At 33.3% G+C, this 18,707-nt stretch overlaps 1 protein-coding gene across 4 annotated transcripts in view; it reads right to left on the bottom strand.

Moving 5' to 3' along the window:
• Positions 1–18,707, bottom strand: part of LOC126846434 (lachesin-like) — a 43,532-nt gene that overhangs the window by 3,077 nt on the left and 21,748 nt on the right. For all 4 annotated transcript variants that reach the window (XM_050585819.1, XM_050585821.1, XM_050585822.1 and 1 more), the window contains 7 exons: positions 15,641–15,742; positions 13,302–13,411; positions 11,550–11,735; positions 10,504–10,696; positions 5,385–5,513; positions 3,424–3,543; positions 186–356 (listed from right to left, as the gene is read on the bottom strand). In XM_050585819.1, coding sequence (XP_050441776.1) covers positions 186–356; positions 3,424–3,543; positions 5,385–5,513; positions 10,504–10,696; positions 11,550–11,735; positions 13,302–13,411; positions 15,641–15,742 — 1,011 coding nt within the window. The remainder of the gene's footprint in view (positions 1–185; positions 357–3,423; positions 3,544–5,384; positions 5,514–10,503; positions 10,697–11,549; positions 11,736–13,301; positions 13,412–15,640; positions 15,743–18,707) is intronic.

Genomic DNA, 18,707 nt, shown 5'->3' with positions numbered 1-18,707 from the left:
TACATATCACATTGTTTATACAAATATTCCGAAAATAATTAACTGTTTTATTCTATATTATTATAAAAAAAAAAAGACTGTTATTATTGTCCAACATAGTAACAACATTGTTTTGTTGTTGTTACTAATATTTTTTAAACATTAAAGAGTATAGTTTTTCTAATTACAGATTTTAATTTACTTACCGTATAATCTGATGCTACTTTCTACTTCGCCCAGTGAGTTTTTCGCTATGCACCTGAATGATCCTAAATCTTGCGCTTCGACAAACTTTACTGTCAATATCATCTGATCTTCAAATATCGACTTGATCGTGTTGGTTGTTTGGTATTTGTCACTAGTGATTACCATGTCACCTAACAAAAATACAACAGTTTTGGAATTAGTTTTGGGAAATGATCTGACTACCATTTTTGAATTAGCAGAGAAAATAAGTAAAAAATGATTTCCAACAATTATTTCAAAGCAATTGATCATTAAAAATAAGAGAAAAAATAACAATTTGTGATGAAATAATAATTTGTTTAAAATCATCAAGTGCGATTTCCTCGTTTATTTAAAAGCTTAGTGTTTTTTCTAATACAAAAAAAAAAAAAACGGTCGCTATATGTTCAAGACGGCTCTTAGTCTTTGTGGAATGTTGAAAATGTACAATGATTATTGTAATAAACAACAAATCTTTAGTCTCTCGTTAAGCAGCCGGATAGGCAATACTTGTTGATATGAAATCACATGTACCTGTATAGCTATTACACGATTCTTGTGCTATTATAAGACGTCGTAATATAAGTACTATAAGATGCTGATGCAAAATCCGTGAAACGTCACCCCCGGGGAATATTATCCATTACCGTAAGTCTTGTCAATGGCGATGACGGTTTTTTTTTCTTTTACTAGGATACCACTATATATCTATCTTTAGTGTAAGCACGAGGGGGAATCGTCAAGTCCACACGTTAACCCCGTGTGTTTTCACTTGGCGTCTCGTGGAACCGCCAAGCCCCAATACAATACAACGATACCTAAGGGATTCGATGCAAGAATATAGCGTTAGGCATAAACAACTATCACCTAGTTAAAACATTGTTTTATGGACTGAACACAATATAGGCACGTTTTACATTCGTACAAACAATAATAATAATTAGCGGGGCTTCGGTGGGAATCAGTCGAAATCATCGAAGGCAATCCGAGGATCAAAAACACAAAGTGGTCGAACCGAAGACCTGAGATTATTACCGTGAATGCACATACTCAGGTACACTTGGTACCAGAGCGTGTGTGCCATTGCCGAAGTATAATATGGCTGGTAAGTCCATAATAATATGCTTTGGCTACGAGTGGCATTCTTTCATAGGACCCTGTGCAGTGTACTATACAGACAGACATTAGACAACGTGCAAAATATCGTCTTACTCGAGAATCCGCGAACAATACTACACAATGAATAATATGTCGAGACGAGGTAATAATGGTTGAATCCGGCTCATGTCTATATCATGGCTTTATGCCAATTTAGGGAGATTTCCGATATTGTTTTCCCGGGTCTCGCATTACCGCGCAACGAGCACGGATTAATCCGCATGTTTGAGTACTACATATTATTATTATTATACTTTATTCGAGTGTGCTCGCATTGTCGGTCTGTATTAAGTATAATTAGTCGGCTGAAATGCTATATGAACCGCCAAACTGTTCAGGGCACCGCCGACAAAGCCCAGAGACGCAGACATAACTTTCTTGTAACGAATAAAACATAACAAGTAAAATTTTGAAATTTTGAAACCCCTGGTCAAATTTTTATATTTTATTACTATACAAAGCGGTTGTTGGCAGTGTGCAAGCTCTGTGGTGATTATTTTACTGAGGCAGTTGATATCTAATTAAAAAAAAAAAAAATCTCCTTTATTAATATTATAATGCTTGCGGTGTGGGTAGAACGAAAAATAATTGTTCAGCGAATTTTATTAGATAAATCTGAATCCGGAGAGACGAACATAATAATAATAATAATATATTCTTGGCTTCAATAATTAAACGACAGCGCCCGGCTACTCGCTTAATATTCCAAGGGTGGCGCGAGGTCGATTAAAAACATGACTGGGGGTATTTTGGCAAAGCCATAAATGGAGGGCAAGGAAGGTGCGGTCTACTGGTTTTTAGCCAAGAAGCTGTCAACAACAGTCTCGTACACTTTTTCGGCTAAACAATATTTATATTTCATATCAAAACAAACTTTCATTTTATGTGCTTGAATTTTTAGAGTGTAGATTTTTTTTATTTTCAGCATGATATATTTAAATTATTTCCTGTTATTCCACGTGGCACACGACACACACGTCAACCTATGTGCATATTTGTGCGAAAAGTCGTTAAAAATGCATCGCTTTCCATTTGGCCACATTCGGTTTCGTGCATAAATATTTTATACAGATATCAGTCACCACAGCACTTTGCACTCAATGACCGTTATCTTGAACCTCGCCGTGTCTCGTTTATATTTAATTTCCGAAAAGCCTAAACGTTATTAAATTATTACAGTAGCAGTGAGTTGTCAAAAGAAAACAAACTATAGGTACCTTCAAAAATTGAGCAAATACACACTTGAAGTATAAAAGTGTGTAATCCAATGAAATCGCATTAACAGTAGTTATTAAAAAACGAGTACATCAAAACATTTTTAAGTGGTACCTAACTAAAGGTAACTGATAAATTAATTATCATTTGTATTAAATATATATTTTAGTCCGGTAGCATGATCATAAATTTAGCCATGCATAATAATATTAAGCTTCTAAAGTACAATTTCAATTAGAAAATTAGATTAAAGAAAACTTTAACTGATTTGACACATTAACATCAAAGTTTGTGTGTAGTTTTATTTCTTGCATTGACCGACTAACTACTGTTGTGATTTCAATAATCAATAATCAGTATTGTCAACGTTTCAATATTGTTTTTTTTTGTAAATCTCATTTGCATCATAATGAAAATAATATGAAAGGAAAATTATTTCTCCCCCCCCCCCCAAAAAAAAAGATGATAAATCACAACGCGGGCGGTTTCATTAAAGAAAAAAAACTATTATAACTTCTTATTATTTAAAAACCGAAATCAGACGATTTATCTTACCATTTGAAATACTGTAATCGGAATAATATTCCAAAGCAAACAAACCATTTACAGACTTGCAATAAATTGTATTTTGTTTTTTTTTATTATTATTATGAAACTCGATTAACGTTTATTTATTCGAAATAATGTCATTCTATCTTGTGATCATTCTTTGTTTGCAGACGTGGACATTTATTATCAAAATAAAAGAAAACATAACCATTTTATATTAACCTACTACATTATGACCTCCTTACGTTAAACAATTATTTTGAATGTAGGTACTAGGTATTAATTAATGTAACTCACCGCTCTCTCGGACCCAATAGTTAATGGACTTCGGGAATGCTTCAATGTTACACTCCAACTTTACTTCAGTTCCTTTTGGAGCACCTACAAGCTGACTAGGAGCAGAAATGACTGGATGGACTGTGGAAAAAAATATACATTTTCGTTTATTGTCAATCAATTCGCTGATGTTGTTTTATTTATATTTATTTTTTTTATTAAAATTACAACCCGAGCGGTCGTCAAATCTTAACAATAATATTAAGACTTAGTTGACTAAATTTTGTTTGTGTCGAAATTACAAAAAAAACGCCGGACGTTAAAATTTATTAAATCGAGGGAGGTGAAATATCATTATATTCTCAAGTATTATGCATTTATGTATGTTTAGTTTTCTAGAGTATTCTTTACCAATACAATTGCACTGTTAAAAACACATCTGTATTTTCGGTTTATTTTTTTTATGATATACCGCATTTTTATTTGAAAACTTCAAGTGGAGTATGCGTGCGCGCCAAAGTACTAAATAACTATGTAAAAGAAAGGATTTGTAGGGGATCTTCAGGTTGTCACTTTGTATAAGTTTCGGAGTTGACGTTATCCACCTGTCCCGAACGAGGGGGGATCCTTTCCCACTTTTCCTTCATTTAGCTCGTCTACCGTGTACGGCAGTGTTGGTTTGCCAATTTTTTTACCCAATCTATCTTGCATACATAGAGATTATACGGTAAAGTTTTAAGCGCCAAGAAGATCGCCTCCTAAAACTTTACAATTGCGATTGACACACCCATATTAGCTGTGTAGAGCTGCAGAAACTTAGCTCGGCTACGCCAATTAAATAATAATGCAGGTCATAGCGCTGTTGTAAAACTCTCTGCACGGATACACATTGTATAGAAAATTAAACTTTACCGATAAAGAAACACCATATATATATATATATTGATCCGATCAAACTTTGTTTGATAGGTGTCGCGCCAACGTTAAATAATAGGTTTAAGCGTAGGTACTATATCTTTCAACGTGGGTATATTATATAATACAATAATAATTTTTGAAACTTGCCGCCGTTTCAAATAATAATAATTGAAAATACCCTTCGCTTCGGCGGCGGACTACACCACTATGTTTTAAATCAATTACAGATGGACAGACACGGATTTAACTTGTTGACGACTGTGGCGCACATCGGGCCAGGTGGTTCGCCCCGTCATGTACATAATAATATGGTAATTCGACACGACGGCGCTGGTGTTTAATATTATTATTAATGTAGTCTTAGAACGAGAGAGAGACACGGGGTGGGTGAAAGATAGGGGCGGGCGAGTCCGAGGGTACGCACAAAGACTTAAGACTTTCTCAGAGTGTTGTGTCTGCTATGTCTTGGTTCGTCGTCGTAATTTATCAATTCCCGCATCTAAAACCCTTTGCCCCACAACCGACGTATTAGGTCGTTTCGTGGCCGGGAAAACGAACGAGGATGAAATATACTTTGGGCACGCGAGACCGAGACCATTCATAACGCCCCGGCGGTGGTGGTGGTGGTGGTACAAGCATAACATACTATACTTACAAATTTACCCTTCACGGGGGTGTGTTCACAAATACAAATCAGCGACCACCTGATGACACACCGTTGCGCGTTCGGGGTCTGATTTAGACATAAAATAAAAATACCCCCAAACAAATTGTTACTACTTTATTACCGCCATATAATCGAGAACCACTTAAACGAGTACTGATAATACTGATTTTTTTTTTTAGACCGTCAGAGCCAGAAAAACAGAAAAGAAAAGATTTCTAATTATATATTACTACTATTCGATTCTTGTAAAAATTCCATACACTAAAAAATCGATGTTCAAAATACAAATATCGTACAAACTTTTTTTTTTGACAATACTAAAATGAATCATAAATTTCAAATAATTATCTTACAAGTTTTTGAATTGTATAGACTTTTTTCAGTCGATCATACTTACAGTGGACGCTGACTATGATTCGTTTACTGACTGACGGTGGCACGCCGTTCGATCCAATGCAAAGGTATGCTCCCATTTCTGATCTGCTGACTTTGGTCAACCTCAACACTTCACCCTGGTACGTAGTCACTGAAACACATATTTTTCCAAAATAGAGTACTGTTCTTTACTGTCAAATAATTATCTAAAATTAATTCGAATAACTATTAAAAAAATGATTCTATGAACTTATAACTAAATTGAAATCTTGTGTGTTAAATCTATCACATTTTTTTTTTTGTTTTTGAAAACATATGTATTGTCGAGTTATTATAAGGAAAAAGTCATGAACTGAATTTTGGAACAAAGTAGTCAAATTAATAAACATTTTCCTAATAAAAAAATCATAACGACGTATTTCGTATAAAATAAGATATATGATTTGTTCGTATGTAATATATTGCAAATATACCGTCTTTGGAAAATGCAATTTTTTCAATATCTCAAAGTCATGTAAAAAAGAAGAGCAAGAGAGAAAATCACTCGGTTGCTTTTTCTACGTGTAAACAATATATCGGTTCATCCCCTAAGCAAAACAGACTTGCGTTTTGCCTTTCCGTTATGTTATATGCTAACGTTGCCAGGTACGAGACAGAACTAAAAAGAAAAAAACAATTCTGACAACAATATAATATTTTATAAGTGCGATATTGAAAAATGAAAATCACATTTAACCAGCTCTCGGGAGTTAAACAGATATGTCGCACACAATTTGCACGAACGGCGAAGACGATGCCGTGTGTGACATCAAAGATTCCGGACGAGTCACCGTGCGAGGCCACGGCGAAATCACAAACGTTACCAATTTATTTTCGATTCAGAGAAGAAGAAAAAAAAAAGTACTACTTGGCGCGCCTTGCGAAAATAGACAAAGTAAAAGACAGAGACAGACGGACAGAGAAAATAAACACCGCCGCTCTCGGTTCGCCTCTGTATGTGCAGTTTTCTTTTTGATGTATCGAGTTTTAAAAGAAGATATTCATCTCTATATGTCTCTACCTTCAGTGTAAGGTGATCGTCTTGCCGCCGTCATTTCGCGTCAACCGAGACAAATCAGATTTGTTTCTCCCTCCATCACATCCGGGTTTACCTCCGGCCGTTTCCTGTACGAAACGAGTATCCGATTCACGCGGAAATATCAACTGTGCGCAAGCATAATGCCAATACCTATGTTGTTGCGCGTAGGCCTGTGGTTTCCAGCGAGAATAAAATCCAACGGCGGTTGTGTGTACAGCTAAGCTTAAATGGGATTCTGACCGTTATTGAAAATCCCGCCAATAGCAACCCCCCTCCCCTCCAAAATAGTTTTCGCTCCAAATACTATAACGAATAGGCGGGCATTTCGATGCAAACCGGCGAATAGAAAAAGATGACTGAACTGTATACCGAAATGACACTTGAAATAACGCTTTTACAATAATTATTGTGTATTGATTTTTCAGCTAATTTGATAGTGATGAGTTTGACATACAAGTAGATTTCCTAGAAAAAAAAAAGTTATCACAGTTTTAAAAATGTAAAACAATGACTTTTTTAGTATCAAGGTAAACAAATGGAAAAATAATACATCACTCTTACAATCTTTTGGTTTGCCTATACTATAAAGATAATAATATCTGTACAAATATTGCTTAAGCTTTTTATTAATACATTTTGAAAAAATGCCTCTTAAGAATTAATTAGGACGTATAAATCCTTTTAAAAAATGTAATTTTGTTTTCTATTCAGATGTAATTAAATTTATAGACTAGTGTCAACTCGTTTAGGGTATATTTCGCTCTCCTAAAAAAATATACTTAACCGGTAAATAGTTTAAAAAAAAAATAATAATTGAAACTACAGTTAATCCTTCAGTGTTTTAATTCGAAAAATTCTGATTTGATCGGATACTACTAAAAAATTAGTTTCATTTAAAACGTTTTCTTAAACGTGCTTTGATCGATACTCTTACCTTGCTTAAATCACTTTAATTACCTACAGTTTGATCGTTTTTCTTATTATTTATCGTTATTCTTATTTTCCAAGTCTTATATTGTATTATGTCCACTACAGAAGCTCTATGATAGAATTCTTGTCCAGATCATCATTCGTATTAACACTCAAAAGAGGATATTAAAACAACTTTTTAGTTTTTTCGTGTACTTATATAATTTATTTATCTTGAAAATGCAGCTTCTTTATTATATTATACCGTTAACTGAATTTGTCAAAATGTAAAGCTAACATTTAAGGATTTTATGGAAACTAATTAATGAGAACGCCTTAGATTTTATTTCCGAATATATTTTACTAAGTACTTACTTGCTGTGTGCAGCATGCATTTTACTTTAGTTGCCATGTTTAATTGTAGTCGTAACCAGCTATACTTGATTACTTAACGCATCTATGTGCATATTACTACACAGCTATACGACAACTCCAATATTGACATAAACAAGGAAAGAAATCAAATTTTTTTTTTAGCTTTGAATTTACTGTTTCAGTTATTCGGTATTGTCAAGTTTTAATTTTAAATGCAAAACGGATTTGATGAGAACTCTTATAAATGCGTACACTCGCTTTTTCGATTGCATATAAAACATATTGTAGTGTTGTTGGAGTTTAGCGCAAAAGTTTTCATGTAAGAGAATATTATTATTATTATTTTTTTTTTTTTAAAGCACTTTGGAAATTAATCAAATTGTTAAACTCATTAAAATTACCTCGACTCCGTTCAATATACAGGCACCGTCGTTATACCTACGCACCAACACTTTTTGTTGTGCCCCGGTAGTTTTAATTAAGCTCCTTACATTCTCAAGATACCAGAAAGGTTACCTACAGACAGCGCTCCCAAGACCAGAGAACAATCATACTATTGAAAAACGAACATTCAATACCGTTTTATTATACAGCGATTTAATTAACCCTCGGAGAACGTTTACCATTTCCACCAAGACTCGAGTGATGTGATATGACTTAAATTCATTTTTTTAATCCTATACCAGTATATCAGAGTATGCTGAGTACCTATGCAGAGTCTTTTTTGAAATAACTTACCCCTAACTTTGTAAAATTATGAATAAAATGCAAAAACTACACAGAAAGTATTATATTATAATAATAGGATAATAGTTTAAAGTCAGTGTAGTAAAATTAAAAGGCAGTTATTTCTTTTATACCGTCCTAACCTATAGATTAGTTTACATATCAATATGAAACTCAAACTCTATATTGTAAATTATACATTTTTCTACACTCCAAAGTAACTCGGGGTGTACAGTTGACGTTTTAGTGATGTATTTTTCTTTAAGCTTAATGGAATTATCGGTAAAATTAAATAATATCTTTATCACATAATGGTGAATTACAAAAAAACGTGCAACCTTTGTCTTATACTTAACTCCGGTTTTATTTGTAATAATATTACATGGTTTAATGTCTTCTTTTTAACTACTGTACAACAATAAGACAAATGATACTAACTTTTAAACATTAAACAGCTAACTTCAACCATTAACCGGGGGGTGAAAGAATGTTCATTAGTAGCGAAACAATAATAACTGTAAGCCCCATATAAATTGTTTTTGGTTTCAATTAATTATAATTAATTAGTGTGGGCAAAACAAATAATCCTTTCGCTAAGAAAAACGGGACGTCAAGAAGGAATCATTCTAACACAAACTTGTACACATTGTTAGGCGTACAATCTACATTATGATCAAAACTAAATAGTAATTTTAAGGCGATACCAAACACAAATAATAACCAAATTAAAAAATGATTTGATGCTAATTAACAAATTTAAATAAATAAATATTCCCATTTATCAGTATGTATCTGATTGTGTATAGAAGCGATTGAGCTTTGAATAAAAAAAATTCTATAACTTTAGCTAATTTAAAGGCAATTAATTAACTATGAAATATTATGGAGTTGTACGATATAAAATGTCATCTTATAAAAGCTCTCGTGGTTTACAAAAAGATTGTCATTCGACAAGACGATTCCACGGAAACGTCCCGTCATCCGAGACACGACTGACAAGTACAAGGAGGAAAAAAAAATTGAAAAATTCTCATAATAATTATACGTTCCATTATAACGGTTTACGGATTTTCGGAAACCGTCTTTGAACAGGAAATATTTTTATCCCATCACCGCTGCATTCGAGTCCATTGTCTTAGTCGTCTGTCGAGGAATCTTTTTGTTTCGATGCTTTTCTATATATATATATATATACAAATATAAATATATATATATCATCTTCGGGAAAATTGCGGACGGGTGAAACGGCGAAGGTTGAGCGCGGAAAACTTTTATTCAAAGTTTAAAACTGGGATTAAAAGAAATCGATTACTATTTTTTTCCCCCCAACCGCCGAGTTCGGGTTTCCCGGTTAGTAGTGCTAGCATTCGTGGAGAGTCTTGACAATGCAACTATTGTGCTGCCACGTCAAACAGCCGGAACTGCCATTTGCAAAAGCCAACGCTTTTTTGACAAGTACGCGCCGCAGATTAGGTACTTTTGAGTAGTTTTTGTTGATTTTAAAACGACAGACACGAAAATGTTCCGTCAATTTCTGATTAAGGATAATATTTTTTTCATTTCCCAAACGTACAGGCAAAAAACTAGGAGTCACTTTTTTTCCTTCGAAAAACCAGCGAATTCGGTGACATAAAATTCGTTTTGACGTACTTGCGCATTGTTAAACATGTTTTTTAGTTGTCCAATCCCCGAAAGTATAACAATATACTTTTGTGTTGAATGGAAATAATTGTATAATTCATACTCCGTTATTATAAAAATATTTGGGAAATTAATCGAGTTAACTTACAATCCAAAAGTTAGAATGATTTCACAGTTAGTTACAACTTTATTTAGTCCAGCTGAAATCATGGTTAATACATGAGGCGCTCAGAAGCCAAATTGATTAACTCCATAAAATGAAATTTTTCAGGACAGACAGTTATTTAAAACAATATATGTAAGTACAATTGCCAATGTACTTAGCGCACATGTTGGCATCTGAGCGCATCACATAATAGTAATACATTTCTAGTTGGAATAACTAATGGCGGTTTATTTTGTAAACACTAACCTCTGGTTTTCGCGCCATTGGCGTCTTTGATTATGATATCTTTCCCGTCTTCTCTTCTCCACAGGACGTGAGGCTTTGGATAACCTTTAGCTCTACAAGTCAACTTTACTGTGCCTCCTTCGGGTACCATGATGTCGCCGGAAGTATCCTCGTATATTATGTCCGGAGGAATTACCACATCCAAATAACCCATCTGCAACGCACAAAACGTACACACTTTATTAAAGTGAACACAAATCGATATAGCAAGCTTATAGCTTAAATCACGGTTACTTATTATAATAACTGTCATATGTTTATTAGCTTAACAACAGCTGTATTTATCGCAGTAGATGCGAAGTAGGTTGTGCCATTAAGTAAAAAAAAAATCAGCGCTTAAAATATTCTCAGTGTACCAAATAATAACAAACCGCAAGGAAACCAAGAAAAAACATTCCAAAATATTTTTTGAATTTTTGTACAGAAATGTCTACAGCGCATTTTATTGATATTTAAAATTATCTACAGAATTTCATGTCTCTCACAATACAATAATGTAAAAATTAATGGCAAAGAGTATACATCAGGAAAAAAACTAATGGCATCCTTTATTGATGTACCTCTTGTACATACATTTTTTCAGGTCCAGTTCAAAACACTCATATTATATTTATGAACATTTTTTTGTTTTTTTTTAAAGAAACCTAGTGTAAAGCGATTAGTCTCTTTAATGAAATTCGTTCACGCAACATAAAGTTGTTCTACAATTGTGTTGGTCTAATGCGAGAAAAACTACATTATTTCAGTTTATTAAAACCGACACATGCATTATAAATGAAAATAACGAATACAATTTAAGATATTTTTACTAAACGTTTATAATTTTAACAAATCTTAAATATTTACTTTGCAATGGCATTTACAAGTTTGTACATTGAATTGTACAATTTAAAATGGTGTCTATTAGTTTGTATAGTGTACTTTAGAAGTCTTGTGTAACATAAGTAGGTAATATACATTTACAGTTCTGCTATTATGTCAAACATTAGGTACACTAATGTACTCACCTGACTTATCATGGGGTCGGTATTGATTTGGCACATGTACTGCCCGCGGTCTTCTTCTTGTACATTTTTTATGTGCAGATTCCACGTTGAATCGTCGGTGTGCGATACAGAAATACGGGCATTGTGTGTAATCACATGGTCGTGTATAGCTTGAATAGCTTTTGTATCGGCTTTTACCCAACCCACCTGTAAACAAACAGCATAACATCATTATCATCTTGAAACCCAAAGTGCATATGAGAATTTAACGATTTTGCAAAACTATAAATGACATGCCAATTATTATTACCGTTTCGACGTTTTATCCTTTAGAAAAAAACGCTTTTGTTATTAAAAATAACTTTTATAAAAAAAAACAAGAACAGTTATTAATCGTTATCTAATACTGCATTAATTATGTCACAATAATATGATGTATTCCAGTACAGCCGATTGCACATTGCAATAACGAGTACCAGTCACATATTGTGTAGGTGCTATTCAAACAAACATTATGTTGTTGCACACATTCGCCAGTGCTCGTTAATAGTTTCATTTAATGAATGGAGATTTATGCTGTATAATTATTTTTTGAACAGCACGTGGCCCAAGGGAAATGCGGTAATCATAACGGACAAGCAATCTATCATTTGTTCGGCCATTTGCCGTCCGCCCCGACACGCTTAAACGAAATGCTTTTCTTGTACTTAGGCGTTTCGTATGAAAATCACCTGAATTTGACAAACGGAATTGACAGAGAGTGGTTTAAATTAACTCGAGCATGAAACTATATTTTGTGTTTTCCATTTTTAAAAAATATTAAAATATCCAAATTTAAGTGCGGATTCGTTATAAAGCCGTCGGTATTTTGGTAAAACAGCGAAAACTGTAGTGGCCGTTTTAATTATTTTCAATATCGATTAAAAAAAAAAAAATGTTGATGTTTAGTAAATAACTTAAAGCTACAAAAGAGCTTCGAGAACGATCTCTATTGCGATTTCCTTTCAAGACGCCGCTTTTCTTTTCCACGAAAATATGTTCCACTCGACGGTGTACTTTGATACGGTTTTCCGATAAGCTCGCTGTCTCGTTATTGACAAAACAAAATGTGTAACGTTTGAAAATATTATAGTAGTCCATAAGAGAAAAACTCAAGTACAAATCACCGAATAGAAGACCCCTCGACTTAGCTGCCGAGTAACTATGTCTCGCCGTTTTTAAACGTCCACAGCCACAGCTACACGTTCAAGTGGGGCCTCAACACACGTGCTGCTACTGTTTTGGTATTCAACGAATTCTCCCCAGTAGTTATCCCAGTGATCGTTTACTATGCAAAACAGGTCCCAAATAATAATAATAATAACCAGATACCTGGTGGTCTGCAATAATATTGCTGTGCCACTACTGCTGCACTCGTCGCGCTGTTATTTTACACGTGTTACACTCTTTGTGTATCCAATATCGTTATTGGTTTAGCAACCCTTTGTGTGGGTGTACGGTGTACATATATGAAATGAAAGCATAACCGGCCCGTTGTACGTTATGCGACAGACAAAACCATTTTACAAACAATTGTCGCCGGTAACAGAAAAACGCTTCTTTCGAATTAGGTACATGCATAAATAGATAGCGCACTTGCCCGTTTAGCCCTTTTACGTTTTCTAAAAAAAATGGGTGTAAACACAAATGATCAAGAAGACATTTTTTCATATTAATCATAAGTCTTGTGTAACGTTTATGTCTAAATCTAATTGATTATATTTTATAACTCACTCGATAGCCTCCTAAACTGTGAACGTAGCACGTAAACATAGCTTCTCGGCCAACTGGCACGGTGATGTTTCCAATAGGTTCAGTAAACTTGGGCTGATATCCGTTACATTCTGCAAACAAACAAAGTACAGCATAATTATATTACCAACTTACTAACATTATAGCGACCCTTACCTAACCTAACCTAACACACGAATCGTACAGTCATCTCATTCGTAAAAAAAAAATCTAAGAAAAACCATTGAAGTTTTCAAAAAAGTTCAGATACCTAACGAAATAATTACAGAAAGATGTTAAAAGCGAAAGATAAGTTGTTCTTACACATGTCGTTGTAAAATAGTTTTTATTAGTACAGTTTAATTGTGAGTATTCAACTGTGATTGAAGCATAATTGACTTTGCAAAAGAATACTATCGTCATTGTACTAAGTATTATTATTATTATTATTTATTATTCCCTTTACTTATTTAGAAACGTATTGCGACGGAACGGCTATATTTTATAAAAGGAGGAAATATATTATATTCAAGAGAAACGTGAAAAGAAAGAAGTCAAATAATATGCAGAGCGTCTTCTTTTGCGATGGCTATGTTATTGATACTGTTGTTGTTGTGTATTATTATTACAAGCAACAATATATTTTGCACCCTTGATATTAAATTGACTATGCTCATATTATTATCACCACGTTGCCCCTTTGTCGTTTCCCGTAGCATTTTTCAATATAAATTCCAATAAACGCAATATTAAATAAGAGAGTATTTATATTTATTTTACGCAGCCCTCTGGTTTACCTAAAAAAAACACGCAAATACTTTTTTGTGGGCCACTCATGTCAATTATGCAAAAGAAAAAAAAAACGGTTGCTCTCTAACAATACATTTTAATATAGCAACGATCATCATCAAGAGGGGCCTCTCCTTCTCTTTTCGAATCGACACTTATTAGGTTTTCTTTCGTTCCGCCATTCAAAATAAATAAATATATATGTATATATTTATACCAAAAAGAGGAATGGAAAAAAAAATTATAGTAACAGATTGCCAATTGCTAGCGATTGAATTGTAAAAAAAAATAATAAGTTTTGTCTTTGTTATGGTAATTTCTCACAACCCCAAACGTCTTCGCGCGCGCGTTCATCCTATTTACCGTTGTTTTTAAAGATAACCTTAGTATAAATAGTATACATTTTTAATTAATTTCGAAAACTTTTGGTCGTAGGTTTTGGCACTGAGGAGGAGGTTTTTGTCAAACAGCTGTTGCCGGAAGTGTGACCTGCGAATGTTTTGCTCCACTCGCTGCGACATCCCAAAGGTAATATTGTTATTATTATTTTCTTTTCCTAATGCCAAACGGACGTCTTATATTCTTGTTCGTCTTGGTTCATCAATAAATAGGGTACCTACCCTCGAACGGCAGTATGGGAGATTTATAATATGGGGAGACTTCTCCCTGCCGAGCCTAAATTAATGGCATCCACCGGACCTTGACCATCGTTTGGACGCGGTACGACGATTTTCGACCGGAAAATGCCTTGTAGGGACACAAGAAGCTGCTGGATAAAAGCAACTAATTTCTCAGCTTTTATGGAGCCACGTCAGAGCGGCAACCGACTTTGGCGATCCGGTGGACCATATTATTATTTGTATATTATATATATATATATATATGTATAGGTTTATCTACTTTTTGTTAGCAAAACATTGGCCATGCCCTTACGCTCGTCGAGAAATGTCTTTAATGGCGCATAAACCCTTAGAAAATATTACAAGTCACACAAATATTGTTTTTATAGACGTTTCCCTTTTTTTTTATGGTTTTCGACGGTAATCCTTATATTATGTCAATTTGTCATTCATTTTTTATTATTCGCTGTATATTTTGCAAAGTCAAAGCTGTGTTCTCTTGTACAACATAATGTAATATAATGAAGACGCCGAATAAATGCAATGCTATAAATTGTTCAAGTCAACATTGCAGGAAAATATTCAATACATTTTTGTGTCCCAAAGCTACTTAGCGACACTGTCAGCTTATAAATAGTGAACTTATATTTATTACTCGAGTGGAATATTCCATTTTCTCAATTCTATTTTTTTTCTTCAAACTTTCCTATTAAAAGTGCTGTTTTTTTAAGGTCGAATTCAAACACACGAGCTCAAGTGATATTATCAAAAGGTGTTAATTATATTTCAGTTGTTTGCTTAACGTTAACATTAAAAAAAACATTAAAAGAAAAAAAGGCCATTTATTAATTAAAAAAAAATTCTATTCAATTTTAGCTATTGGGATCATGAAAAGGCAGACTTTTCGAAAGAACCAGGCTTAATGTTACTTACCATTTGAAGCAAATAATAAGACTGCTGCAATCCAAATCATCGTTTTAGCTGCTCTAGTTACATGTGAGTCGAAGTTAAACGACGAAAACTGGCAATGACATACTGAAAAATAAAGTAGTAACCAAGTTAGTTAAAAATGTCAAAACATACTAAGCCTATAATAGGTTCATAATAATAAATTTTAGATAACGCATGTGTAACCAACATAAAAATAAGCAGAATTTAATTTTCCACAAAAAAAATTCCTATCCATTGTTGTAGTATCGATATTTATTTACATTTAACTAATTTTTTAAGTAGATTGCTTTGAAAATTGCCTAATTTGATAGAGAAAAGTTTGGTTTCAAATGTCTGAACAGAAAAATCCGGCCTGACAGAGTTGAAAAAAAATATGTACTAAAATTAAAATATTTAATAAAATGTCATTACAAAAATATGTTTGATCAAAATGTTGTTAACAGTAGTAGGTACAAATAGTCGACATGGCACTTGTGTACTTTAAGTATCGATATTAAATTAGAAGTATAATATTATGTTATGTCAGCCGACATTATTTTTTTTATGTGCTGTCGTTACCAAGATATTTCCAATTAGGCTAACGGGAAGGGTTTATAAAAGGTTTTACAATTACCAATGTCATACAAACCATTATTAGAAATAAGCGATAGAATTAATTGTAAAATCATATAGGTAGCTAAACTGTAATTACTAAATTACTAATTTTCAAATAAGTGAAATAAAAACGTTTATTTATATACCTTTTTGATTATATTTTAGAAACGATAACAATTCTCATTCTTCGATAATACAACATAATACCGTATAAGTTAAAAATACCGCTATTCATGTAGGACAATCATTATATATGTACATATGATGTATTAAATATTGATATTACAGTATAAATAGATAATAAAACATGACCGTTACAAAATACGGTCGAATAGCCTACACGTGTTGCCTATTAATTAAAACAATATTAATAGACCTAAGTTCACTACAGTACACAAATGGTTTTATACAATCCAGTTACATATTATTCTATGGCAACTTTAAAGTGAGTTATATCATTTTTTAGCAGTTTAGTCACAAATCCAGAGGTTGGCTCAGAACGCGTACTTCCGTCTACCCAGAAAATCTCTGGTTATTGCACTAGAAAGCATTTTCGAATTATTTATTATGTCTAAGGAACACGGTAATATATTAATAAACCACCCAAGGTCTTTTCTGAAACCACACAATCCGTTTAGAATCATTCACAGTATATGTAATACAATAAAATAACAGACATAAATTCTATAATTTATGTTAGCCGGTGTTTTACGACTATATTGTTATGGTGAAAAATTATATCTCCAAAACTTTAACTGTACTACAGCATACTATGGTACTCTGTATGGCGTATGCCTAAGCTTTACTACTAAAACAGTTTTAAAATATCAGTTTTCTATTTAAATATTACGATTTAAATATTTTTCTGTACAAATCCAAGACATAAACTATACTAACCGCCGAATGTGAGAGTATAAAATAAATTTGTATACTGTCTTATGAACTCAAAGAGTGTGTAAAAAAGTTATTAAATTAATAAACCATTTTCACTGGTGTGATAGTGATAATCAAGTAAGGACTGAAACTAAGAACGCAATATCTTGTTGTACCTGTTGTGCATAATGTAATGTCTACAGCCATGATCTACAAATATAATCTATTGTTATAGTTATAATAGGTTTTCTGTTTTCATACTTTGAAACCCTTAGTCTATCGAAATTTGATGGGTATTCCCAAAACAGCTTTAAAAAATGTTTATACCGTTGTGTTTGAATTGACCATTTGACATCCCTATTATAATTTAATTCTTAGCTATGGAGAGGTGTTCAGAATTAATAAATAAAACAAAGCTGAAATACTTTCCAATAATTATTAGTATTTTTCGTTAAAACTATATTGTCTAGAAAATAATGTATTTTTACAATATATTTATAACTATAAGGAATAATTATTTTTTTTACAAGTTGAACACAATTTGTTTGTAGTGATTTTTTTTATTGAAAAGAAATATATTTTGAACAAGTTGATATGTGTTCTTGTTATAGTCTTTCTTGCAATCTTCAATACTCCGTTCGCCGAGAGAATATAGTTTTAAATGCCAATTCTTAGGGGGTATTTTTTTGTTAAAAATTCACTCTACCGGTTCCAGCCGAAGGTTCCAACGGCAAACTCAAACGGTCCGGCCCAAACGCATAATATTGTACCTATTCTTATTACTGTCGAGCAATAACTTGACGGCGGATTCGAATGTGGCGACGAAACAGGCCTTTGGCCGTATTTTGTTCGCCTAAACGAGGTGCATTTCAATCTGGCATCCAGAGTTCAGAAGTCGCATGGATTTTTTCCTAAACTTTTTTATACCCTCTCCTTGTTTGCATCGTTTCCCCCCGTCCGTAAATCGTACCCAGACGAATATATATATATATATATGGCAACGAGTGCAATACCTACTCCAAGTGGAACGTGATCAGAATTGTGTTCACTTGTCAGAGCATTAGACACCAGCTACCTACAGGCCGACCCTATGTACGGGTAGGTAGAGTCTCCGGCTAATGGACCAATAGAATTGCGCATTATGATGCATCAAACCGTCACCCGTATGTGCCGTCGATGCATATTTAAATAAATATATTCATTTTACCTATTCCACCAATTCCTGGGAAAATACTCTACCCGTTCGACTATATTTTGCGGTTTGTGAAACGATTATGGATAAAACATATTATTTTTAATAGGTAGTTCAACGGTACAAAATTATTGCTAATAACAAATACAAAGTCGGTAAAAACAATAAGTTTACTACCGAGATAAAGTAGGCTGGAGACTGGAGAGGGATAAGTAATACCAATGAGGGGAAGATGGCTGAATAGAGTAGTTTTAATATTTAAAAAGGCTGAACCATCAAATATCTACTATTGTAAATAATGTAATAGCAAAGTGATTCATTTTCATGCAGTGTGAATAAGGGCGAGGAGATGAGGGTAAATTCGTTTCAATTATAAATAATATTATGTTA

The sequence above is a fragment of the Adelges cooleyi genome, unplaced genomic scaffold (genome assembly GCF_023614345.1).
Source record: "Adelges cooleyi isolate 19-005CV unplaced genomic scaffold, UGA_ACOO_1.1 ACOO_flye_CR_arks_rails_tigmint_CR_PRNA_9, whole genome shotgun sequence".
NCBI lineage: Eukaryota > Metazoa > Arthropoda > Insecta > Hemiptera > Adelgidae > Adelges > Adelges cooleyi.
Note: the sequence above shows the minus strand (reverse complement) of the source record. Positions and strands in the feature narration are given on the sequence as shown.